Source organism: Myodes glareolus, chromosome 9 (assembly GCF_982192425.1).
Source record: "Myodes glareolus chromosome 9, mMyoGla1.1, whole genome shotgun sequence".
Lineage (NCBI taxonomy): Eukaryota > Metazoa > Chordata > Mammalia > Rodentia > Cricetidae > Myodes > Myodes glareolus.
This window is the reverse complement of record NC_142034.1, coordinates 96,688,340-96,714,447: the sequence shown is the minus strand read 5'-3', so window position 1 is coordinate 96,714,447 and position 26,108 is coordinate 96,688,340. Positions and strand designations below refer to the sequence as shown.

Genomic DNA, 26,108 nt, shown 5'->3' with positions numbered 1-26,108 from the left:
CGCCGCCCCCGCGGAAGGCCTCCCTGGTCACTCGTGGCTGTTCGCGGCGCTGGGACGGAGGCATGGCGCGCGAGCTGCGGGCCATGCTGCTGTGGGGCCGCGGGCTGCAGACTACACTGCGGGCTCCGTCGCTGGCGGGCGTCCGGCGAGGTGAGCGTGGCGCGGGAGCCCAGAAGCGGCGTTCGAGGCGGTGCGCTCTCTTGACTCAGCACCGGGGCTGCCGCGCTGGGACAGGGAAGTGCGGTCGCTTCTAGGGAGACGAATCGCGGGCTCCCCAAGCCTGGTCAGTCAGTCCTTGGCGATCCTGATTGGGTTCCGCAATCAGGACCCAAGTTCACGCGTTCGTTGCACACAGCTGTGCACACGCTTAATTCCCGCAGAGCTCAAGCCCTGGAGTAGAAATTGTGAAAAACAATGGTCTCCCCGGACTTCAGAAGCCAGTGAACTCCCAGTGGTTGGTCCCTGCATTCCGAGGGCTTGCAATTAAAGATACAACAAGGAATGGGGGGGGGGGGGGCTAAACTGTGTTTTCCCACCCCGCACTCGAGTAATGGTGACGGTGTTAGCGTCACACGTATATATAAGGTGTATGTATTTACAACTATTTAAATAAAAGGGCCCAAGCCCAATATGAATTTTGCTGAAGAATCTTCAAGCTTTCCAACATTCCGTCCACAACTTCTCATGTTAACATATACCGGCTTTCCTTCGGCTACGGAGTTCTGTAGCGCTCATCAAAAACTGTTACAATGTGGTAAAGGTTGAAGGAGTGTTTAATCTTTAGGAACATGTATTCAGTTTTAGAATTGATGTTTCGGAGTGCCTTTTTTGTTGCTTGATTTTGCCACATTGTGTCTAAATTTATTTGTTTAATTTTGAGGCAGGGTTTCACTGTGTTGTTCTGGCTGGCCTGGAACTTGCTACACAGACCAGGCAGACCACAAACTCAGATCTGTCTGCCTCTGCCTCTCAGAGTGGTGGGATTAAAGGCGTGTGCTAACGTGCCTAGTGCTCCGAATACTTTCTGTCATTGTATGTATCCTCATAGAACTGCCTATTCCATAGTATCTTCTCCATTTGAGTATGTCTTAGAAAAAGAAAAACAAAAAACAGTGCCCTAAGGACCAGTGTGTAACTCAGTCGTAAAGTTTGTGCTTGGTTTGCAGAGGCCCTGAATTGGTCCCCAGCACCATCAAGAATACTAAAAAGAACCCACCTTCTGTGATTTGTATCTACACAAATACTAATGAAAGGCTGTTTTTACTTGTTTAAGGCTGGATTGGTATCTTCTCTAAGATTTCTTCTTTGTATCCTTGCACGATGTTCTGCAAACACCTTCTCAGCCTTGGCTAGTTGGCCCAGTCTGTTCACAAAGGCTGACTCCAGTGTCTCAAGGAAGCTAATCTGCAAAATTTGTGCTCCTTTTCACCGACTGGGATTCTCCCTGGGTCTGTCTTAGGTGGAGAAAACATTTACATAGTATACATTTTCTATTGACGATTTCGCTACTTCATTAAAGCGCCTATTTCAGTGTGCTTTGATGTTGTATCAGCCCTCCAGAACCCCCTGCCGGTTGATTGATTGTTTCTCCATAGCTTCCCTGAATTCTGTCTTCCGTGGTTGTCCTACGTTCATGGTTGTCATCTATAATAAACTTGTCATGGTAGGATACAACTCAGTCAGACAGGAAGTGGCACTCCGTGAAAACTAACTCTCACCTGTGTCATCGCGATTTTCTGATTGAGATTTGTAACTCCAGAAAAACAGCAACATATCTCACAACTTACAACACTGCTCGCTTCTGAGGGGCCATTATGAAGCAGAGCTCTAGTAAGGACAGTTACAGATCTGGAGGAAAGCTGGGCAACCTTTGTGAAGTTGAAGCCCACAGCTCATGTGTAGCTTACTTGAGTGGCTTCTGTGGTCGGTGACTTTTTTTTTTTCCTCTTGAAAGATAGCCTGAAAAACCTCTACAGGGCACCCTACGCCCCTGGACCAAAACCTGCTTCTGTTGGAACATAGTGACTACTGGGTTTATATTCTCAGACTGAAAAAAAATCTGCTTTTATCGTAGATGCTTTGGCTTATAAGAATTTGTTACTAGGAAATGAAAGCTTGTCCCTGTTGTGATTTAGTGAGATAAATTATATATTAACAAATTAATAAAAAGAATGTCCAAACCAGCACTAAACAATAATTGTAAATGAGTACCATAGGAAATTCATAGTGGAAGAGATTACTATGAACAGTAGGCAGAGGAGGCCAATGTTGTGCAGATGGTGTTGTTTAGTGTCTTGTTCAGATATTATATTGAGTTGTTGGTTTATTCTTCAAGTCACAGGAAGTTCATCTAACCTGGAATCAGATCTGCCCTCCCCCCGTTTTTTTGGAAAAGACTTCTTAATAGATATATTTTACAAAATACACAGGAAAATCAAAATGATGCAGTAGTGTTTGGATTGGGTATAATTCTGGGCCACAGGTCTGCACAGTCCTGCACAGCTGGCCTACGATGGCAGAACATTTCATCTCATCTGTACTGTGTGCTGTGTTCTCTGCTTTTATCTTCAGAATAAAAACATGACCTCTCTTCTACCATACGCTTTGTTGTCAAAGTACCACAGCTGGGTGAACCTTTTTTCTTAGTTCTGATTTGTCTTAACTGTGGACATCACCATGTCACCCACACTCGGAGTAGCAAGTCTGTTCAGCTGTTCGTTGGTTCCCTTCACAGAGATGATAGGCAAATTTTTGACTTACAAAGGATTGGTCTGTCACTTTCATGGTGGGGAGAGCATGGTGCAGGCATCCATGGGGCTGGAGCAACAGCTGAGATCAGTTCACGTCTTATCTACAAGTTGTAGACAGAAAGAGCTTGATTGTTTTCTATTTTGGGACTGTTTCCCTAATGTAGCCCAGGCTGGCCTCACACTTAGAGTCCTCCTGCCTTGGCTCTCTAAATGCTTGTATTGCAGCCGTGTACCACGTAAGTGTGTGTGCAGAGGACAGCTATTGAGAGAGCAGTTTTCTCCCACCTTTATGTGGGCTGCAGGGCTCTAACTCAGGTCTTCTGGCTTCTGTGGGAAGCACAACACATTAAACCATCTTGCTAGCCCCCTCAAATCTTTTTTTTTTTTTTTTTAAGAAAGGGTCTCATGTAGCTCAGGCTGTTCCTTGAACTCTTGATCCTGTATTTCAGATTTTGGTTGTATCTCCTCTGTCTTTTGTTATCTCTGAGCTCCCTTCTGTCAGTCTGTCTGTCTAGACAGTGATCTTCTAGGATGTCTATCAGTTTAGGAATTGTCTAATGTTTTCTTATGATTAGATAGAGATGCAATTTTGGCAAAAAGATACCGGAGGAAGGATGGTGTGATATACCATGATATTGGCAAGTCTCTTATGTGGGAGTTACTTAACTAAAGGAACCTAGCCTTCCCTGCCCCCCAGTAAAATTACTGACTTTCTCTTTGAAATCAGTAAATGGTTTTTCAGAATGCACAAATATTGTGTTTTTTTTTTAACTTCTGTCAGTAATTTCTGTCCACCACAGATATGAGCGTGATTTTTCTGTTTGTTTTCTGTTGTTCCATGGCAGTTTTTCTATGCATACATACATGTATGTATGTATGTATGTATAAACCGGTTGTCCCTTCTCGCTGTACATTAAAGAATGGATTAGTATTTGCTAGACTGAAGTCTGTAGTAGTCACTGTTACTGTTTTTGCTCAGATCATCACAAGGCTCAATCACTGAAAGAACCTTCAGGTTGCTGAGTCCTTTGTCACTGTCTGCCACCACAGAGTTGCAGGCTCATCTGTGTGCCCATCACACTGAAGCTGCAGGGCGATTGGTAAAGAAAAGTCCCCAGACTATCTTGATACAAAATATATAGCTTTAATAAACAGAAGTAAGACTTACAACAGCTTACACCAGAATCCAACCGATCTGTTCGGACATAGGAGCCAGGCGAAAAGAGGGCTAGTGGAACGCGTTTGCAAGGTTTATAGGCAGGCTTTGCCTGAGGGCGGCACGCCCCGAAAACAGAATATGATTGGCTGAACTCCCCTATCATCTCCCCCTTTTTTTCTAAAATAAGACAGAACCAAACCAAATACAATTATATGCAATAGAAGCAAATAATAAATATAAAGTTACAAACAACAAACAATGTTAAGCAAGAAACCTATAATAAAAGTTCTGTTAAACATTTTATCTCAGGGAGTCTAAATAATGTAGATGGTAACTACAATTATCTAATCTTCAATTTTATCAAAGATCTGAGAAGGAAAATAATTTTACTCAAGCAGCCCGGAAGTATAAGCGGGAAACTTTCGAAATGTGCAACGAATGGAAGAGATAACTGAATACCTGGGCAATCACCCAAAGTCTCGTATGTAATGTTGAGTCAACCAACTTTGGCTAAGGCCTGATGTAACTGGCATGCCATTTTTTAAAGGCAAGAAACCTTTTAGGACTCTCTCACCCTGTCTTGGCAAGATAAGACAATCTTGTTTTTATCCATTTACGGATATTTTGTAATTTTGTCAGTGGTTGAGGTATGGGCTTTTTCTTTGCCCAAAGGCCAGTTCTGCCAGGAAGAAGACACGCTCCAAGTGGAGTGCCTTTAGTGTTCAATGTTCTCTCGGGAGTAGAGCGGTGATGCCAGGAGCGATTGTGTCTCACAACTATAGAACTATGAGTTAGATTAAAGGCCATTTTTTATAGCTCTTCGAAGAGGTTGAAGATTATACTATCTATATTAAGTATGATCTCTATGCATCTAAATAACCTGATTAGCCTAAATATAAATATAATAAACATATATGACTATTGATTTCTATCTACCTAACTTGAAGACTAAGAGAATGAACAACTGTGCAATGAATGAGGACAATGACCTTCAAATGTAAACAATGTGTATAAATATCTTAATCAGAGGTAGGAATGTAAATATATATATATATTGATACAAATAAAGGTAGAAGCATACTCATATACAACATTCAATATATCAATGTACAAAAATCAACATCGATACAATTTTCTAAAACCAATAACTCATAAATATCAATATATTATTATTTCAATCAAATTACATAAATATTTTTTAATATATCAATGTACAAAAATCAACACCGATACAATTTTTTAAAAACAATAACTCATAAATACCAATATATTATTATCCCATCATCAATCAATCCCCCTTCGCCAGATGAAGCTGCAGGGTGATTGGTAAAGAAAAGTCCCCAGACTATCTTGATACAAAATATATAGCTTTAATAAACAGAAGTAAGACTTACAACAGCTTACCAGAATCCAACCGATCCATTTGGACACAGGAGCCAGGCGAAAAGAGGGCTAGCGGAGCGCGTTTGCAAGGTTTATAGGCAGGCTTTTGCCTGAGGGTGGCACACCCCGAAAACAGAATATGATTGGCTGAACTCCCCTATCATCACACAGAGCACTTTTTCCTTTTATTTGGGGATGGCAGAGTAATTCCAGTTTGCCCAAGACTGATACGTTCCTAAGAAAGGGGCTTTCAGGAGTGACTGCTAGACAGTTAAGAAGGCCCTCCTAGCCTGGGGCGATTGTTGCTACCAGGGTGGATCTATAAGTCAATAGACAGGGTTAGGAAATGCACTCACACAGGTGCACACACTGGTCTACAAACAAGGGATCTGTCTCATGGTCGTATGGTGTCTGCACTCCAGGGCAGCGCTGCAGGTCCTAGCCCTTCCCCCTTCCTGCTGCCAGCTTTGAAAACCCAGACTCATTCACGGTGTGGTAGTGTGCTTGATGTCAGTCTGTACCCAGGACACTTTCAGACTTGGCAGCTGGAGCTGGTGAATAGATTTACTAAGCTGAGCTTGTGTGTGCAATCCCTGTAGAGGTTAGCTTTGTAACCTACAGTAAAAATGGCATTTCTGGTAAGGGCTTTACACCTTATGGTCATCTTCAAAACCATTTTTAAAATCATGCTGGAAAACTAATTACTTGTAAACTCATATCATGTTTACCAAGTCTACTCACAGGGGGACTGCTACTTCTAACTATTGTAGGAGAGAGGTGCACTATCTTTCCTTATCCCTTATGCTTACATGGTCTGTATCCTGAGTGACAGGTGATATACCTTCCATGTCTTTGACAATGTTTTTCAATACTATGGTCTTCCTATTTGTAGCCTATAGCAGTGAGGTTCTTACAGGTTTCCAGCATTACATCTCTGTAGAGGTTCTTCAAGGAAGGATCCAGCAAAGTCCATTCTTCGTGAGTGTCTTAGGATTTCTCTTCTCTGTGAGGACCACAGCAATACTTACATTTAATTGGGTCTGACTTACAGTTCAGAAGTTTAGTCCATTGTCGTCATGGTGGGAAACATGGTGGCACCTAAGGCAGGCATGGTGCTGGAGAGCTAGCTGAGAGTTCTACATCTGAATCATTAGGCAGTGGGGGAAAAATGAGACACACTAGACCTGGCTTGAGCTTCTAAGACCTCAAAGCCCACCCCAGTGACACTTTCTCTAATAAAGCTGCACCTCCCAGTAGTGCAGTCTCTTGAGCCTATGGGATTATTTTCATTGAAACTACCAACTGAGTGACGTTCATGTGCACAGCCTCACTGGTCACTGCAGTCATCTTCCAGGACATGTGAGGCTCCCTGGCTGCTGTGCTTGGCTGTGTCTACTGGCATAGTAGCTTGTTTACGTTTCTATGGCTTTAAGATACAAAAAAAAGTGTATTTAGAGATGGTTCAGCAGTTAAGGGTGTTTACTGCTCTTGCAAAGGACTTGAGTTCACTTCCAAGCACACCTACCTGTAGCAGCTCCAGAGGGCCTCTGGGAACATACACTCATGTGCACATAACTCACAGATGTTGGGAGCACTAGGGAAACTCAGAATGTTAAACATGCAGAGTTGTCTTTTTCAAAGGAAAAGATGTATAACCTGCTTTTCCACACAGAAAACTGGAATTGAGGTCAGTAGCCCTGCCATCTGCACTATCTGCACAGCCATACTAAGATCCCACAGCAGGACCAGAGGTGGCTGATAGTTTAGGTGACCTTTCTGTTATCTGTATGGCGAGGGGCTCCCCCATACTGCCACAACCAGGACCAGAAGTGGATAATAACCCAAATGACCACTATACTATCTGTATGACGGACCACACTACATCCTCCCCAGGGTCCTAAGGTAACCCCATGCAGCCTGTTCCGAGAACATATCTCCATGATAAAAGTGGCATGTGCTTTGAGAAGGGTTTTGATGTGATTATGCCTCGCTGTGCACAGGGGATTGTTACAGCAAGAGACCTTCCCCAACTACTGTACTTAACTGTGCCTGCAATAGACTGCCACGGTCAGACTCTAGAAGTTTGAACCAACACTGGCTACTGAGTCCTGTTGAACCAGATTTCCTTCTTGCCCCTCATGGATCTTTACTCTGCCCACCATGGTGTTTCAGAGACCCCCCCCCCCGCACACAGACACTCATAGTCATTATTTAAAACAGTAAAAAAAAAAAAAAAAAGATAGTTACACTTATATACGCATGTTTGGGCATTTGTGTACCATGGCACATGTGTTGAGGTCAGAGCACAGCTTCCGGGAGCTGGTTCTCTCCTTCCATCATGTAGGTTCTAGGGATTGAATTCAGGTCACCAGTCTTGGTTGCAAGCATCTTTACCTGCTGAGCCATCTTATTGGCCCAGATATATTTGTTTTTAAAAACTATTCATTTCTGGATGTTCTTTATTCCTTACTTGTATTAGAAATTAAGGGTGAGGGGGCTGGAGAGATGACTCAGCGGTTAAGAGCACTGCCTGCTCTTCCAAAGGTCCTGAGTTCAATTCCCAGCAACTACATGGTAGCTCACAACCATCTGTAACGAGGCCTGGTGCCCTCTTCAGGCATGCACTTAGACAGAATATTATATACATAATAAAGAAATAAATATTTAAAAAAAAGAAATTAAGGGTGAGCAGTAGCTGGCAGGAGAGCCTCGAGTCCTTTCAGTCCACACTGTCTTGAGGACTTACTGTACTTGGTGGATGTCTACTGACTTTTGGCCCTTGTCCCCTGAGAGATAGAGACCAGGTCCATGTCTCTGGCTGAAGCATAGCGTCTGCTAGGTTTTTGTGGCTGTGAAGACTTAGGCTGATCCCACCAAGTGGAGACACCTAACATCTAGTTCTAAGACCCACCAGGCTTGCCAGGAAGTTACAAAAGTAATTCTGAGTCCCTTCCTGGCTAAACGTAGACCAACCAGGTGCCTTTTGGTAAATTCCATTTGACAGTCGGCATGTGAGGGAAGGCCATTGTGACTACCTGCTCTGGCAACTGTGCCTCCATTCTCGTAAGTATGGGATGGCCTTTGATCCACTTTGGTCTCTGCTACAGGTACAATGTGAGTGAGCTAGGGCATCCACCTTACAATAAAATTCCCATCCATTTTTCACAATTGTCTTTTCAGGAAAGCCAGTTCTGCACCTTCAGAGGACCACAGTCCAGTTTACGGGCTCCACACAAAGCCTGACTTCAAGGATCTCTGCAGGACAGTTATACAGCACACATGCAGCCGAGGACAAGAAGGAGGAGGTCCTGCACTCCATCATCAGCAGCACTGAGGCTGTGCAGGGTAAGCCTAGAGACTTGGCTCTCCTGGGACCAGTTCACCAACTCAACTCCTGCAGCTCCTGACTTTCACCTGATGTGGCTGGCCCCCTCTGGTGGACACCCGGAGAAACTGCCAATGGGCACTGAATGACACATCTGGTAGTAATCACTGATCTAGGACAGAAAGGTTCTTTTCAGGCCCGAGGGCTATCTTCAAGGCCCCGGGGCTCCACCTCTGGCTTTTGATGGAAACACGGACAGAACTGTTGATGCTGACAAGTGAGGCTTTCTTATAATTTTGCTTTTTGGATAATTTATTAGAGCACAATCTTTTGGAGACTATACTGTAGAACCTGGTAGTTAAGGCTAACCTGAAATTCCCAACCACACACTCTGGGAACCGGCCTCCCCATTTACTGGACCCTTACTTAGTTCCCACATGACCCTCTCTGTGGCCACGGAGTTGCTCCATGTTCTTTATTCTGAGAGAGTCTGTTTTTGTGTCCACTTCTCTTAGTCATTGCTCAGAACCTTAAACATCCTTTCTAAAGCTACATAGTAGCATGTTCTTCCACAAAAATGAAAATGCAATTTTATTGATTGTATCTCTGTTCATTACCAGGTTCTGTCTCTAAACATGAGTTCCAGGCAGAGACAAAGAAACTTTTGGACATTGTGGCCCGTTCCCTGTACTCGGAAAAAGAGGTAAGATGTGTGCACACTCTCCAAGCTAGTCGGGGTCTGCAGAGCTGCTGCCATACTGTTCTAGGAAAGTGCCAAACCCATGGCTTATGCTTGTAGCATAAATGATAAAACCCAGAGACAGATACTGGAGTTCAGCCTGAAGATCAGAAAAACAAAGCAGTCAGCCATTGGCTCTTACCTCTACCTCAGACCAAAATGGCGATCCTGCCTCCAGGAATCTCAGAAGGAGACTGAGACTGAGAGCTGTCTCCTCCTGTCTTGTATTCCTCTCTAGTGCTGGGATTAAAGATGTGGACCACTACCACCCGGTTTCTATGGCAACTAGTGTGGTTGCTGGGATTAAAGGTGTGTGTCACCACTGTCTGGGCTGTAAGGCTGACCAGTGTGGCTGTTTTACTCTCTGATCTTCAGGCACACTTTGTTTATTAAAATACAATTGAAATATCACTACGCATACTTGCTGTCGGAAGACCTAAGGTGTGAGCTGTGACAGGCCCTGTAGTGATAGGAATGGCAGGCTGTGTTCCAACTGCCCAGCTAGTTTACCCCCGAAATAATTACACGGAAACTATATTCATTTAAACACTGCCTGGCCCGTTATATTTAGCCTCTTCTTGGCTAACTTTCACATCTTGCTTTAACCCATATCTAGTAATCTGTGTATCACCACAGGGTCGTGACTTACCAGGAAGATTCTCACCTACGTCCATCTCGGGCTGGAGCTTCATGGCGTCTGCATGACTCTGCCTCTTTCTCCCAGTATTCTGTTCTGTCTCCTCCGCCTATCTAAGCTGCTGTCCTATCAAAGGCCAAGGCAGTCTCTTTATCTGACCAATAAAAGTAACACAAAGACAGAAGACCCACCTACATCAAGGCCCCGCTCTGGATCACTAGTGAGAGGAGTTCTTTCAGTGTTGTTCTGTTTCCTAGAAGTATATTTAGATGATTCTTAGAACCAGATTAACTTTGGGAGTTAATTAAAGTTTGCTGATAATTTTTAAGTCTCCCAGATACTGGGCGTGGGCACTCACTTTGGTCTGTTTTGGCTTGGATGCCGTTGTCCGTCCACTTCCACTGCACTCGCCGCACCTGTGTGCACAGGTCAGAGAGTACTACTGCAGAACTTTAGTTCTTTTTTCCAAGGCAGGGCCTCACATATATAGCTGAGGGTGACCTTGCGCTTCATTTTTTTCTTACATTTATTTGTTTGTTTTGTGCATGCTCGATAGGACTCATGTAGTGGTCAGTGGATTCCTTCCTTCTGTCGTGTGGATCCTGGGATCACACTCAGGTCATCAGGCTTGGCAGAAAGTGCCTTTACCTACATAGCTATCTTGCTGGCCTGACCTGGAATTTTTGTTTGTTTGTTTGGTTTTGATTGTTTGTTTGTTTGTTTTTTTGAGACAAGGTTTCTCGGTGTAGCCTTAGCTGTCCTGGAACTCATTCTGTAGACCATACTGGCCTCGAACTCACAGAGATCCAACTACCTCTGCCTCCTGAGTGCTGGGATTAAAGGTGTGCACCACCACTGCCCAGCCTGGAAATATATATATATATACATATATACATACATACAGTGACTTTTAAACAACAGAGGGGGCAAGAGAGGGTAGGTGGCCAACTCAGGGAGCTCACCAGGCCCTGGCAGCTCAGACTCTTCCTGATAGTATTTACTTCTCTGGGCGCAGTAGGCCTTTCTTTTTGGCTTCCTTTTTATCCTGACCATTTTCCTTCACTCCTCTCAGGAAACTGTGTAAGCTCTCAAAAAGCTTAATATGTTCAGTATGCACAGTCATTCTCCTGGCAAGCTTGCCTTGAACATGTTTCCAACAATGCTAGCAGCGGGCTAGGTGACAGTGTAGGCTCTGGCTTTGCCACAGTAGGCGTTTATGCAGCCTTCCTGTCTGAAAGTGCTCCTTCCCCTCATGTCTAGAGTGGCACCCTTCTTGTGGATGCCCATGTGTGTGGCCCAAAGAACAGTCCATGGAGAACATATATCTGGTGCTTCTCCTCTTTCTCTTTGTGTTTGTCACTTGGAAAAATTCCTGGAAGATGGCAGATCATCCACATCCAGTTCTGAAGTGCTAGCATTACAGACATGTATCCCTGCATTTAAATTTTTAAAGATTGTTTTTGAGAGGATTAACATTTATTTTGGGGTGCTGAGAATCATGCCCAAAATCTTAGTTCTGGGGGGGAATTAAGACAAGGATTGTGAGTTTGAAGTCAGCCTGGGCTATGCAGAGAGACTTAGTCTCAAAAATAAAATCCGTATAGGAGTGACAAGGGCACTTCTGTCTTGGAAAGGTCAAAAAAATGCTGCCCTCGGGGGTGGTTGTGCACTGTAATTCTAGCACTGGGAGGCTGAGATATAAGAATCAAAAGAAGGAAAACCTGAAAAGGAGACACTGTTGCTCGCACAGTGGTACTGACCTTAGCCAAGGTTCTGAAGTAGATGAGCACCCGTTGGACAGAACTGAAGGATCTTCAGGGGCGCTCGTGTTGATCGTGCATTAACCACCTCCTTGTCTCCTATCTGCTCTCCTGAGCTGTGTGTAGTCAAGGCCTCTGACCTCCTTTTCTTTGGAAGATCGAGGCTCTAGTGTTTGATCCCCACTAGATGAAGTGAAGCAGCAGTTTTTGTTTTCATGGTGGTAGGGATTGAAGCCAGGTTCTTACACACATTAATCTAGTGTTCTACCTGCATTCCTACCCTCACCTTCATTGGGGGAGGGGTGCAATGCCTCACTAAATTACCCAGGCTTCCTTGCACTCATCCATTGTGTTCTACCTCAGCCTCCCAACTAGCTGAGACTACAAGCCTCTGCCACTGAGCCTGGCTTACCAGTGTCTCTTTCCTCATAGAGTAAGAGAGACAGATATTTGGAGAATGTTTACCATCCCATGCAAGTCAATTAAGAAAAAGCCCATCACAAGCTTCTTAAAGTCTGGGTTCTCATGTAGCTTCAGGCGTCATTGAACACCCTGAAAGGAAAGGTTTGCCCCAGAGCCTGTGCTGAGGACACGTCGTCCACAGTGGGAGACTGGGTACTGCGCGCGGGCCTCGACTGCAGCAATTGCAAACTCACCAGGCAGATCTCAGACAATGCCACTCATCTTCCTGTTCCCATCCCTAGGTGTTTATACGAGAGCTCATCTCCAATGCCAGTGACGCCTTGGAAAAACTGCGGCACAAACTAGTGTCTGAAGGCCAGGTGTTGCCAGAAATGAAGATTCACCTTCAGACTGATGCCGAGAAGGGCACCATCACCATCCAGGTACTTCTGTCTTGACATCACCTAGCTCCTCCTCAAGAAGCAACCAGGCTGACCAGACTCAGGAAGGCCTGCATTCCAGACCATCTGAATTCAAGTGTTTTGCTGAGCTCTCTCCCGCTCTGAGGACTCTTGCTCTCACTCACTCACCCACGGGAGGAAGCTTAGAGGCACTGGCGGAAGAGAAGGAAATTTACCATTACCCAGAAGGCTGTGGTTTGCCTTTTTATTACTTCAGTGGTCTCCTTTGAAGAGTGAGAGTGGTGGAGGTTTTTATTTTCACTGTTTATGGTGCTGGGAATTAACCTGGAGCCTGCTATACACTAAGTTCTCTTTCATTCATTTCTGTCTACCCTCAGGTCAAAGTTTATCATTTTTTCTCTCTTTTTAAAGGTATATTTACTTTTATTTATATTTGTGTGTGTGCACATTTGCACCAACATGCATTCAGATGATGAGACGAGAAGAGGGCAGCATAGAAGTTTTTTTTTTCTTAGCTCTTCCGTTAACATCTGTGATACTTGCGAGTGAGCTTACATGTATGATGTGATGAGGACTGAAATTTACCCTGTGTCCATGGTTATCAATTCTGCACTGTCTTAAGAATTCTACCCCATTGCATTATCCTGGAACCATAGTCAGAAATGCAGTGGCCTGCACAGCCTCCTGGGTCTGTCAGCATCACAGAACACTCTGGTTTTACTGGGACAAATTTATAACAAGTCTCAAACTGAAGCAATCTATTTTCTCTAACTAATTCTTTTTAAAGATATTCCAGGTTCTGTGTTTTTGTCCAAATTTTAGAGTTGGTTTATCATGTGGTATAAGACTTGAGATTTTCATTGGACTGTGGCAGGTTTGCAGGTCAGTCTGGGAAGAAAGCAACAGCAAGCGAAAAGCACGGAGTCTTAGATACATTTTCTCCTCTGTATCAGCCTAACATGAGATTTTTCTTTAAAGAATCCGTCGAAAGTTCCAGTGTGTCTGGGTGAGATTGCATACACCTATAATAGTTTACATATAATATATCCCTGGGGAGACTAGGGAGAGCCACAAACTCAAGGCCAACCTGGGCTACATAATGAGACTCTGTCTCAGAATAAAGCAAAGCAAAACAAGCAGTTTTTAAAATCCTGGCATACTAAGGTAAATATTGCAATGTAAATTGTATTTAGTGACCAACTAGAAATCAAGTTTTATATAATTTTGTTGGCATAGTTATATATAAATTAATTTAAAATCATTCTTTATTATTGTTTTTCATGTTCTACAATAAAAGATTCAGACTATATCTTGGACTCTTCCTTGGAGAGAATTAGCTAGCAGGGTTTTTTTGTTGGTGGTGGTGGTGGGTGTTTTGTTTTTGTTTTTTGTTTTTTTGCCTATTTTGTTGGGTCCTGGCCCATGCAACAGGCATGAATTTGCAGAATGACAGTAGTGAGACTTTATCCAGCAATATTGTGCTGCACATTGCTGGCACAGCTTCTTGTTACAGCTTGATTGTCAAAGGTGGTTTTGTTGGCCTATTTGTTAATTTTTACTTACTTGGTTTTTGAGAATTTCGTATGAGAACCGTATGTACACTGTTTCTAGCCCCTCTCCTCCATCCAGTTGCCTGTGCCCCATGTCAAAGTTCTTGTCTTGCTCCTGTCTTTGTTGACTTCATTGCCTGAGCCCTCGGGGGGCTCCCTTCACACTACCCTGGAATGACATCCCAGGGGACGCAGTTTTTGCGTCTGGCTGTGCTTTTCTCACTTTCTCAGTTGAGGAAGCACTGGTGTCTAGAGAACTCTTCAGTCATGTGGTGGGCAGCAGTGAGGATGGTGGAAAGCAGTTGTTTTGTGGTGGAAAAGTGAGGCGGTCAAGTAGGGTGTGGCGGGACTTTGAAGGAAGAGACCTGTAATGGCCAAGACCTTGGCTTTTCACAGATGCAGCGGCCTGAGTCTGTCTGCTCAGAATGCAATCTTCTGATAATTTATGAACAGTAGAGAGCACCGTCATGGTCTGGACACTGGGTAGCCCATGACCCCGGCACTAGCACATCACACATCTTTCTGTGTCGTGCTAGCTTTATGTCAACTTGACACAGGCTAGAGTCATCTGAAAGAGCCCTCATGGCTTTTGATGATGAACTGTGCTATGGAACTGTGAGGGAAGGAAATCCGTTTCTCTCCAAGTTCCTTTTGGTCGTGGTGTTCATCACAGCAGCAGTAACCCTAAGTCACCGTGCTAGTAGCTGTCTAGGCTCGTAGGCCTCTCCTCAGGCCTCTTTTTGGAGTGCGAGCTTGGTTTAGGTCTATGTGCGTGATCCCAGAGGTAAAACCCGACCTTGAGCTTATCAGACAAGCATTCTGTAACTTCTGTAGCTGCAGCTGGTTGGAGCTCACCATGTAGCCCAGGCTGGCCTCAGACATGCAGCAATCCTGCCTCATCCTTGCAAGTTCATCATCACATCTGACTCACGGGCCTTTTACATTTATTAGTATTGTTTTTATTGGCACTGATCTGGTGTGTAAGAGTTCTTGTGACCTACTCACCTCCAAATGCCCACATACTAACATTATCCCTTGGGGGAACAGAGTTTAGCAGAGGCCTGCTGCAGGAGAGAAAGACCTGTGGCCCACGTGAAAGTTGCGGCTATCCAGGAACGCACCGGCCGGGGAGCTGCAGGATTTCCTTCCTACTTGGAGGGTTAAACTGCCCCCAGAGGACCCTCACTTTGCACAGGACCCCACAGTTGTAATCAACTGGGTCAGAAGAGCCACTGGAGGATGGATTAGAGCCTGGCCTGGGTGTGGCCGGGTGTTTGTTTCCTGGAACTGAGAAGGAAACCCAGGCCCTCCAAAAATGACTAAACTGCTGCTGCACCCTGGCCTGGGTGTTTTCTGTGACCTCTGACCCCTCTGATATCCGATACTGTGAACTGACAGGATTGGACTTTCTTTTTTTTTTTCCTTTTTTTCTTTTGGTTTTTTTAGAGACAGGGTTTCTCTGTGTAGCATTAGATCCTGTCCTGGTGCTCACTCTGTAGACCAGACTGATCTCGAACTCACAGAGATCCTCCTGCCTCTGCCTCCCAAATGCTAGGATTAAAGGTGTGCGCCACCAACACCCAGCTACTACTGGACTTTCTGATGAGCTTGTAGTATGCGTCATCAGCCCTGCCTAGCCAGTGTCACTGAGACTATCAGTATTCCTGGTTCTGTACGTGTGCTTTGTCTTAGCTACACAGGGACTGTGTGTAACAGTATCTCTCTCTTCAGGACACTGGCATTGGGATGACACAGGAGGAGCTGGTGTCCAACCTGGGCACAATTGCCAGATCAGGGTCAAAGGTAGGTATAGCCTAGAGCATTGTCCCTCCACCCACAGTGGGCACTGTGGGACCATAGAGAAGTTCAGCAGAGCTGCAGCACAGTGAGTGAACACTCTGAAGCCTGCCTGTCCAAGTCCAGGAGGAGCCGTTCCATTGCATGATGCTTGTCTTTGAGTTAGCCCTCAACCACCCCCTGAGCTACAAGGTCTGACCCAGACAGTCAACAGAGGTAGCCATTTCTCCCAAGCAGCATTGCTTTTAAGAATGACCTTGGGCCACCCTGCCTGCACGTGCAGTGGTTCTAAGGACAGCTGTAAGTAGTCATTTTATTCCCAGTGTGATGGAAGCTGTGCTGGGAAGGCAGGATGTCTCTGTCCTGGGGTGCTCAGCAGAGGCCAAAGGGCTGCATGGCCCTCTGCATCCTGCATGGTTTTCTGTATGTTTTTGCTGCATAAATGGCACCATTAATAAGAAACTAAGTCTCATGAGAATTTCTGCTTTAATACTTTTCTGTGCTGTGATTTCTACCCACGAAGGTGCTTGTGGGTTTTTGTATAAGGTAGTTTGCACTATCTCAGAGACAAGCTGTGAGCTGCACATGCTGGTTTTGAATGAATTAAAACAAAATGAGATGTAGAGTCGACTCATTGATCGCACTAGCCAGATGTGCTGGGAGCTGCCGTGTTGCGTGTGTGCGGAGAACAGATCTTTGCAGGATGTTCTAGGCAGCCAGCTTAGGCCAGAGCAGTGGACAGTCACAATGTGAGAATAGCCAGTCAAGTCCTGGAGTGGAGTGCAGAAGCATGTGTTCATCCTCTATGTCTATGGGACCCCAATGTGAAAGTACAATATGCTCTGGCTATTTATACTCTGGGTGCTGTAAGCCGCGGTAGTCTTCAGTATGGGGGCAGAGAGTGTAGGTTATATAGAAACCCCTTTAGAGAAGATACTTAGCATCCATGGATCTTGTCCCCTACCCTGGTCCTGGAACTATATCTCAGGGCACTAAGGGATAGTTTGTACTGTTTCTCACAAGGTATAGAGGCCAGGAGACATGACACACAAGACAACTGTAGCAGCTCCTCGACCTGCTGACCCACAAGGTCAAGTTTCCTTTTTCCTCGTCTGATAGGACCTGAAGTTGTTGACAACAAGCAGTGTAAATAGAGTACAGTACTGTCCCTGTCTGGGCCAGCTGGATGGCTTTGGGCAGCTTGTTCCAGCTTTTGTTGACCTGGTCTTTTATGAGAATGTAGGGAGGTAGAGAAGATATCAGTGTGCTTGCTAAGTACTTGCTTTTGGCATATGCTAGACGACCGTGCTGGGCACAGCACAGATGGGATCAGCCTCTCTGAGCAGTCTTTGCTACCACAGGCCTTCCTTGAAGCACTACAGAACCAGGCAGAGACCAGCAGCAAGATCATTGGCCAGTTTGGAGTGGGTTTCTATTCAGCGTTCATGGTGGCCGACAAAGTTGAGGTCTATTCCCGCTCTGCGGTCCCAGACAGCCCAGGTTACCAGTGGCTTTCAGATGGGTAAGTAAGAAGGAGCCCCCTCACATAGGCAATGTCCCTTTCCCTCATGGCACTCGGTCTAATGTAATCTGGCATGCAAACTAGAGATTCCCTAGGAGTTTGCAGAGTTGACTTGGTGTTGAGACAGGATCTTTATATTTATTTAGCACAAGTTGTCCTGGAGTGCCTTATGTAGCTAAAGTTGTCCTTGAACCCACCACAGTCCTCTTGCCTTAGCTCCTGAGTGATCACAGATGTGCCCTGCTGCATCCAACAAGAGTTAGAAGTTCTTAGGATGCAATTGTACAGTTTGTGGGCTGTTTCCATGAAGCCTGACTTTTCTGCTTTGGGAAGCCAAGTGGCCTTGGGCATGGGTTACTGGGTTCAGTGGTGCTGTCCTGTTTGGGTTTGGCTGAAAGAACAGGCCTTCCTCTGGTGCCCTTGCCTGCAGCTATGCAGCTAGCTTTCCCTGGCCTTGGTGCTGTGGGAGACCCCTTTCCTACTGACATTTATGCTTTCTAACCTACCTTTTTTTCTCTTTTTCTTTCTTTCTTTTTTTCTTTCTTTCTTCCTTCCTTCCTTCCTTCCTTCCTTTCTTTCTTTCTTTCTTTCTTTCTTTCTTTCTTTCTTTCTTTTTTTCTAAGTTTTTCGAGGCAGGGTTTCCCTGTGTAGCAGTCCTAGTTGTCCTGGAACTCGCTCTTGTAAAAACCAGGCTGGCCTCGAACTCACAGGGATTCTGCTTCCCGAGTGCTGGGATTAAAGGCGTGTGCCACCACTGCCCGGCCTGCTTTCTAATCTTGACACAGTCACCTACCCAGCTCGTTGGTCGGGGGTGGGGGGTAAGTCTGTGTGGGGCCTTTCCCAAGACATGACTGACCTATCACCCTCTTCTGTCTGGCAAGGGCAGTGTGCTCTCAGATAGTTTTCTTCTTCCATATACATTTTGGGGTGATGTCTGACAAGGTGATAAGTTGAAACAAATTCAGACTGCTTTTGAAGAGAGTGGTACCTCAACCAAACTGAAACTTACTTCCATTTTTCCAATCTTAATTTCTGAGTCTTTGAGAATTTCCTACAATGCGTTTTGGTCATAGTCACCCACACCTCCCAGACCTACCCCCTGTCCCCAACCCATCCAACTTTGTGTTCCCATTTTTTTTTAATGCATCCAATTCAACTTGTGATGCTCATATATATTCTTAGATGCCTTCATAGGGGTCTACCTGCAAGATGACCTTAAAAGTGGTTTTCCCTTTCTGAGCAGCTCTCAATTGCAAATAGCTCCTTAGCTAGTGCCCACCTCCCTGCCCCACGCTGGGAGTTTGTCTGGCTCGAGCTTTGGTCAGTCTTGTGCGTGTTGTCTCATCTACTGTGAATTCATATGTGTAGCTGGCTCTGCAGTCTTTCCATCCCTCGTCACAGTGACCCCTGAGCCTCAGCAGGAAGGGCTCTCCTGAGTTCTATCGCTGTGACAAACACCACAACCAAGGCAGTGTATAAAAGAAAGCTTGTACTTGGGCTGATGGCTTGAGAGTTAAAGTCCATGATAGTGGAGCAGAGGCATGGTGGCAGGAATAACTAAGAGCTCACATCATGCTCCACAAGCAGGAGGCAGAGAGGGCATGTTGGGAGTGGTGCAAGTCTTTTGAAGCCTCCAAACCTGCCTCAATGATACCAACAAAGCCACACTTGCTAATCTTTCCCAAACAGTTCCACCAACTGGGGACCACGTATTCAAACATGAGCCTGTGGGAGCCAATCTCATTGAAACCACCACATATTATGAACAAAAGCTTTTGTGGTAAGGATTGGCAGCAGCTCTATCTGTGGGTAAAGCTATAGGTTATTAGAAGTCAGCTTAACACTGTGTCCATTTAGCAGAGTAGTAGTGCTCAGTTCTTCCCTAGGGCCTCTGACCTGCCTGGCCACAGGTTCTTCCTGTTCATTTGCTAGGTAAGGGCTTCACTTGTGGAACAGGCCTCAAGTCTGATCAGACAGTACTTGGTTCTTCTCATGACATTCATGACACTATTGTGCCCGTTGGCCTTTCTTGCCAGTGTAGTCATTGTTGCAGCTTGCAGGGTTCACAGCTGATTAAGAGTGGTAATTCCTTTTTTTCCTTGGTAGTGTGCACAGCACTTTCCAGTACTGTGAAAGCCAGCCAGTAGGGATGAAGCTTCCAATTGGGTACCTGCTTGATTTCTCATGGTCTATGACTCATTCATTGTAAGGTGTCTTCAGCAGTAAGGTCTTAATGTAAACATTGAAGGGTAACTAAGAGCATTGGCAGTAACCTGTAATGTTGGGGATGGGGAGTCTATGGATCCTTACTAGCTAACAACTCCAGAAGAGGTAACCTGTTCCTGGCACTGGGCATTTTGTTATCCTGTGAATTAAGGGGCATGGTTGGCTCAATATAGGGTAAATGCATTTTAATTCTTTTTGCATATGTGTATATGGATATTTTAGGAAGCATCAGTAGTGGATTTCCATAGGACTTTTTTGAAATGTCCCTAGCGTTAATTATTCCTTTCTATACTCCCTCCCCTACCGTATACTTCCAACCCTCTTCCCATTTAACCCTTTATGCCACTGTGTTCTGTCTTCCCTCTTTTGAAATCATCCCACCTGTGGCTCTTTACTAATTCCCTAACCTATGTGTATTCTAAAATGAGCACACACTGAAGAGTCAAAGCTAACATCCATAAAGGAGAGAAAACAGAAGACATTTTGCATTTCTCTTCCTGGGTCACATAGGTTTTTGTTGTTTGCACATTTGTTTGGTTGTCTTTTTTTAATATTTATTTATTTATTGTGTGTAGTGTTCTTCCTGCACACCAGAAGAAGGCACCAGATCTCATTACAAAAGATTGTGAGCTATCATGTGGTTACTGGGAATATAACTCATGGCCTCTGAAAGAGCAGCCTCTCAAGCCCTGTTTGTATTTTTAAGGGCAGACTAGCAAGGTTTTATTGAGAAGTGGAATGGGACTTCCCTGCAGGGTCTCTAAAATGGGCTGCCCTGAGTTAGATATTTTTGAATGCATCTTCACGCTCCCAGTCAGGAAGCTGACTGCACACACCCTTCTTTAGTCTGTATTTCAGCAGATTTCCTGAGAGCAGTTCACAGTGGATACTACACAGTGTTGGCAGGGAAAGGTCAGGGGCAGAGCAGAGGATATTCCTTCCACTTGCACTTCTGAAATTGTTTCTGCTCACCTTGGGGGTCCCCTTGCCATTACTAGTCGTAAGTCACATGGAATCAGCCCCTTCCCCAGCATCCTGTGCTGATGTGGAGCTAAGCTAGGCCTACTCTTCAGTCCCATGCCAAGGAGGTTGTCATAAAGGATGAGAGTGTGACTGAGGAGTCCCAGTACTCACACCCTGTACCAATTTGCAGCTGCCCTTGTCCCTAATGTCTGTTCACTAACATAGAGATTTTATTTTGCCAGAGTCAGAAGCTAGAGAGCTAGATGTGGTGGTGCAGATCTGTAATCCCAGCATGGCAGGAGGGTTGTGAGTTTGAGTCCAGCTTGGGCAGCTTAGCAAGATTCTGTTTAAAGAAAAACAAGGGCTGAATGGGGCGGTCTTTGCTTTTCTTCCACAATCTAGTATGTGTTCCACTTTTGAATATTAGGGAGTGATTGGGTCTGCCACACAGGATGTGATCCACAGCTAGCTGTGGAGCTGATCTTTCTCTTCTGTGTGTTTTAGTTCTGGCGTGTTTGAAATTGCCGAAGCTTCAGGAGTTAGACCTGGGACCAAAATAATCATCCACCTCAAGTCGGACTGCAAGGATTTCGCTAGCGAGTCCCGGGTGCAAGGTAAGGACAGCCAGGCCTGCAAGGCAGACATGCCTGGGTGAGGGGCATGGGCACAGTGTGGATGGATCAGGAGAGGACTCAGCTTCCTACTCAGATGCCACGTCTGTGGAAAACGAGTTCTCACCAGCCCTATTTCAGGAATCTTGATGGCAGGGCTATGTAACCCTCTGTCATTTCCTGCTGGGGTTGAAAGTCTGTCATGTCCTGAGATCTATGACTCTCCCACTCTCTGGGCAGAGTCTTCTAAGCCTTCCGAGAGCTGAGGAGAGATGAGTACTTCCAGCCACTGTTTGACTCACCAAGAGCTCTTGATGGTGCTGAGCAGATCCTTTGCCACCAGGTGGCCTCCTGTTCCCATGGTGACCTTCCTGGAGGCTGTTGGTCCTCACTGTGTGCCTTTCTCCTGCAGATGTGGTGACAAAGTACAGTAACTTTGTCAGCTTCCCCTTGTACCTTAATGGAAGGCGGATTAACACCTTGCAGGTGAGACCCTGGGCTGCCTGTGAGGCTCAGGCAGCTGCAGAAACCCTCCTCAGGGATGTCGAGGGAGATGAGTGAAAGGGACATTGCTTAGATGCACAGGAGAGATGAGAGCTAGGGGTACAGACAGTTTTCCTTGAGGTGTAAGTCACATGTCACCAAGTGCTCCTCCCCCACTTGTTGAGTGGCAGTTGTGTTATACAGCTGGTTTTAGACTTACCTCTTGTCTCTGCTGAACATCCTCATGCCTGGCCCCCTGCTGTCTTAGTTCTTCCCAGCCTGTTGTCACAGGGAGGGGCTCTTGCTCCAGAGTCTTTTGTATCTTATTCCTTATGTCACCTAAGCCTGCAGCAGCGTGGGGGTTTCCTGATTCCTGTGGCCTGTGTATGGGTCTCATCCCAGGCCCCTGCAATCATTGAGAAGCATGTTTTGGACATGACACCTCCCCTTTGATATCAATCTTCAGGCCATCTGGATGATGGACCCAAAGGACATCAGCGAGTTGCAGCATGAGGAATTCTACCGTTACATTGCTCAGGCTTATGACAAACCCCGTTTCACTTTGCACTATAAGACGGACGCACCACTCAACATCAGCAGCATCTTCTATGTGCCAGAGACGGTGAGATGTTTGACTGTTCACAGCATAGCCCTGGGTCCAGAACTAACTCAGAACATCCAGGGGGTTCCCTCAGAATTGCTGCATATATAGAACTGCATGTATTTGCCATTGTGGTGCAGGGCTTGAGGCTTCTGCAGGCTACTGCTGCTCTGCTTCCCTCTACCCCGCTGCTTTGCAACAGCAGCTCTGCCAAGTCCACAGTGCAGAAGCCTAGGTGAGTTCTACTCCCCGGCCCTCCCTCAGTGGGCCCTGGCAGATTTCCATTTATTTTGCTGTCTGGAAAAGGACTGGGCCCTCCCTAAACTGTGAGTGAGATTTTTAAGCAAGACCGTTGATATCCATGGATTAGCAGAAATGCTAAGTCTTAGCTCACTGGGGCTTCCTAGATCAGCTACACTGCAGTTGCAGCCAATGCTGAGGTAGAGTGGGGAGCTCTAGGAGGGTGGCCAGTGAGGCTGCAGGCCACGGGGCCTGTAATGTCCAAATTCCCACTGTGTGTCTTCATGTGTCAGGAGATAGTCCTGTTTTTCCACAACCATTTCAAAAATGTAAAAACCACGGCCAGGCCCCATCTTGCCATGGTGGTGGGGAAACTCATACTGACTTTGGCGTGGAGGCTATGGTTTTCTGGTTCTGACTCCTGGTAACATGTGACTGTTTGTGGACATATAAGACTTGTTTGGTGTCCTTGCTTGGTGCAGCTGGAGGAGGTGCCCATCCCTCCAGAGCACTCACGGGTGCTAGCAGAACTGACACATGAGGGGCTCGTCTGTGTGGCCCAGGGAGGGCTTGGCTCTCGGCCATGCTGTCCTCAACCCTACCTTCCTTTACCTGATGATTCTGCTGTTAGCACCTGGTCATATTTTTCCTTTCTTCCAGAAACCATCCATGTTTGACGTGAGCAGAGAGCTGGGCTCCAGCGTGGCACTTTATAGCCGCAAGGTCCTCATCCAGACCAAGGCCACAGACATCCTGCCCAAGTGGCTGCGCTTTGTTCGAGGTACTGTTGCTGCCACCCAAGCTCTGGTGTGGACAGTGGCCAAGGGGTCCCCTGTCCTCGTGCTTCTCACTGCGTTTGCATCTGCTGTCTCTCAGACCATCCTCACCCAGTGGGACTCGGCACCTCTGGGGAACAGCTGGATTGTCCTGGCTGATCAAGTCAGCAGAGTTCGTTCATGTTTAGACATTTGGTTTGAATTTCAGATTTATGCCTGAGTTATGCTTGACCTGAGATTATAGTACAGTACAGAGTTGAGCATTCACATTTACAGCACAAAGACCAACCCTGTCCATGATACAGTTAGAAACTGTGTCGTTTGAGACAGTCTTACATGTAGCCCAGGCCTGTCTCCCAAATTCTGAGATTACACACTAGCTTAGTTAGTACTTTGAAACTGAATGTGTTTGCTGTGTACCCCAAAGGCACCACCACAGCACAGGCCAGTCCTATTGCCCTAAGATGGTTATACCCTGGGAATGTTGTCCTGCCCACCACCCATGGGCAGGACTGAGAAGCAATGCTCCCTTACTGTTCCTCCCCCTCTTACCACCCATGGCACACATAAGGGGAGGCCAGTTCAGAATGTGAGAGCTCAGGTAATGGTTGAGGTCCCATTTGTGCAGGGGTTCTAATGTTCCCTGTCTCCTCAGGTGTGGTGGACAGTGAGGACATTCCCCTGAACCTCAGCCGAGAGCTCCTGCAGGAGAGCACGCTCATCCGGTAAGCCTAGCCGGCAACTGGCATGGCATTCTCATGAGGACTGTCCTTTACTTGGTTCTGCCCTCTGCCCTGGGTGTAGCTTCCAGAAGCCAAGAACAGAGGGCAGAGAGAAGCCTGAGAGCAGGATCCCTCCATGACCTTCTTAAGTGTCCTGACCTCTAAGGTCTACTGTTGAACAAATCATCCTGGTCAGGAAGAATTTAGGATTGGCTGGGTAACTGCTGAGGTTGAGCCTAGAAGTAGTGGAGCTATGCCAGGGCCAGGCTGGGCTGTATTAACCAGCATCTCAGCTTGTCCCCTTTAGTTACAGGCGCTCCAAGGAATGTTTTGCAAAGCACTTGCAACAACTGCGTATCCAGGCTCTTAGGGTGGAACACAAGTGACTTTTCCCATTAAATATAAAATGTATAAAATGAATAAAGAAAGAATTTGATCCTTTTCTCTGCCCACTCTGATGCTGCTAACTCCAGACTGCAGAATGCTTGCCAATAGTGCAGGGCAGCTGCGGGCCCCTTGATGGTGCTTTCCCATTGCTGGTGGTACATGTGTAGGCCCAAGCTCTCGATATTCAGGAGCTCCTAGGGGGTGGGAAATGCACTGCTGCCTTGCCCTCCACTAATGAAGAGGGCTGTGGACTGTTTTTGAAGAGTTACTGGTGCCAGCTGTGGCCCATTGTTGTCCCCCGCCCCAAACCTGCCCAGGTATGGCCACAGTTAGAGAGATTCTAGACACTGTGTCTCAGAGTTGGATGAGGCAGGGGTGACCATAGAACAAGCATAGAGCTGAATTGGGGCTGGGAAGCTCTTCTTAAACTAGGAAGTCAGACCTGCTGCTTATGTGGAGACAGCTCTCAGAATCCTGGAGGTGAGGTGGCTGTGCATCAGTGTCCCCAGTCCGACTGAGCAGCTGTGCAGCTGTGTTAGGTGCTGAGGCAGCCTCTCCTTTGGTGCCTAAGTGACAGAGGGGTGTGCAGCCAGTGCCTCCTTCCTGCTGGGTAGTCGGACTGAGCTCACCCTGTACAGAAGTGGCCGCCTTAGCCAGAATGTTAAAGGACTCAGAATCTTCCCGAGTCGGGGAGTAGGCTAAAAACATGTCTGCTCTGGACCCTCTGAGATGGAGTCGTCTTCTTGATGCTATTTTCCTCGGGATGTTGATTGGGGTGTCACCAACCTGCAGAGACGTCTTTCTACCCAGTAAAACTTCAGTAGCAGCAATTGGCTTTGGTCAGTCATTGTCCTCAAGCCCCACTGGGCTACAGTTTTTACCCCTCAGGTTGTGAGCATATAGGTTTTGTGATGTTGCTGTCTCCTGGGAGACATAAAAAACAGAATAGAGAGGAAACCAGCAGCGAAAATAAAGACTGTTGGGTTCTGCTTTGTGGGGAAGATTGGGGTTACCTCACAGGTAGCTGTACCAAGTCTACTTCAGCATTTCTAAGACTGTGTGGCTGTGGCAGCAGAATGATTGAAATCTTAAGAGAGGGTTGGTTTCTGTCCTGAGAAGGTTTTGTGAACCCCTCTCTCCTGGGAAAGGACAGTAACCACACCGGGGGAAGCTGTTTGTCGTATGGTTCTGTTTCTACACTGCCAAGACTGCAGACCACTGCTTTGCTTCTGGTGGCAAGGGTCATGTCGAGCCCAGAGGAAAGTCTCAGTTCACTGCTCTCCCCATCAGGCCACACATTCTGTGGAGTGGCCGTGCATTTGGAAATGTGTGACGCTCCCAGGGAAGAAAGAGGCTGTTCCTGTGGATGGGGCAGGATTTTTGACTTGTCCTTGATTAGTGGTGCTCTGTTGGACACTGAGGTAAAGAATGGGATGTCTTCCAGGCCTCTCTTCGTTTGATGACCATGCTGTCTCTCGGTGGGTGTTGCATGAAGTGGTAGAAACGTGAGTTTATACACATACATTAGTATTGTTTTAGGGGTTTGTTTGTTTTGTTTTTTTCTTCTGCTTTTGTTTTTGCAGCACTGGTTATTGCCAGGCAAGGATTCTACCACTGAGCTACTTCCCCAAATTTGGGGCACTTTCTTATTTA

General features: G+C 46.2%; 1 protein-coding gene across 1 annotated transcript in view; it reads left to right on the top strand.

Annotated features, from left to right (window-relative positions):
* Nucleotides 1-26,108, top strand: part of Trap1 (TNF receptor associated protein 1) — a 35,073-nt gene continuing 8,965 nt past the window's right edge. The window contains exons 1-11 of the mRNA XM_048433058.3: nucleotides 1-150; nucleotides 8,473-8,637; nucleotides 9,238-9,320; nucleotides 12,458-12,598; nucleotides 15,859-15,930; nucleotides 17,286-17,446; nucleotides 21,140-21,249; nucleotides 21,659-21,732; nucleotides 22,196-22,351; nucleotides 23,231-23,351; nucleotides 24,002-24,071. Of these exons, the coding sequence (XP_048289015.3) occupies nucleotides 63-150; nucleotides 8,473-8,637; nucleotides 9,238-9,320; nucleotides 12,458-12,598; nucleotides 15,859-15,930; nucleotides 17,286-17,446; nucleotides 21,140-21,249; nucleotides 21,659-21,732; nucleotides 22,196-22,351; nucleotides 23,231-23,351; nucleotides 24,002-24,071 (1,241 nt within the window). The 5' untranslated portion in view covers nucleotides 1-62. The remainder of the gene's footprint in view (nucleotides 151-8,472; nucleotides 8,638-9,237; nucleotides 9,321-12,457; nucleotides 12,599-15,858; nucleotides 15,931-17,285; nucleotides 17,447-21,139; nucleotides 21,250-21,658; nucleotides 21,733-22,195; nucleotides 22,352-23,230; nucleotides 23,352-24,001; nucleotides 24,072-26,108) is intronic.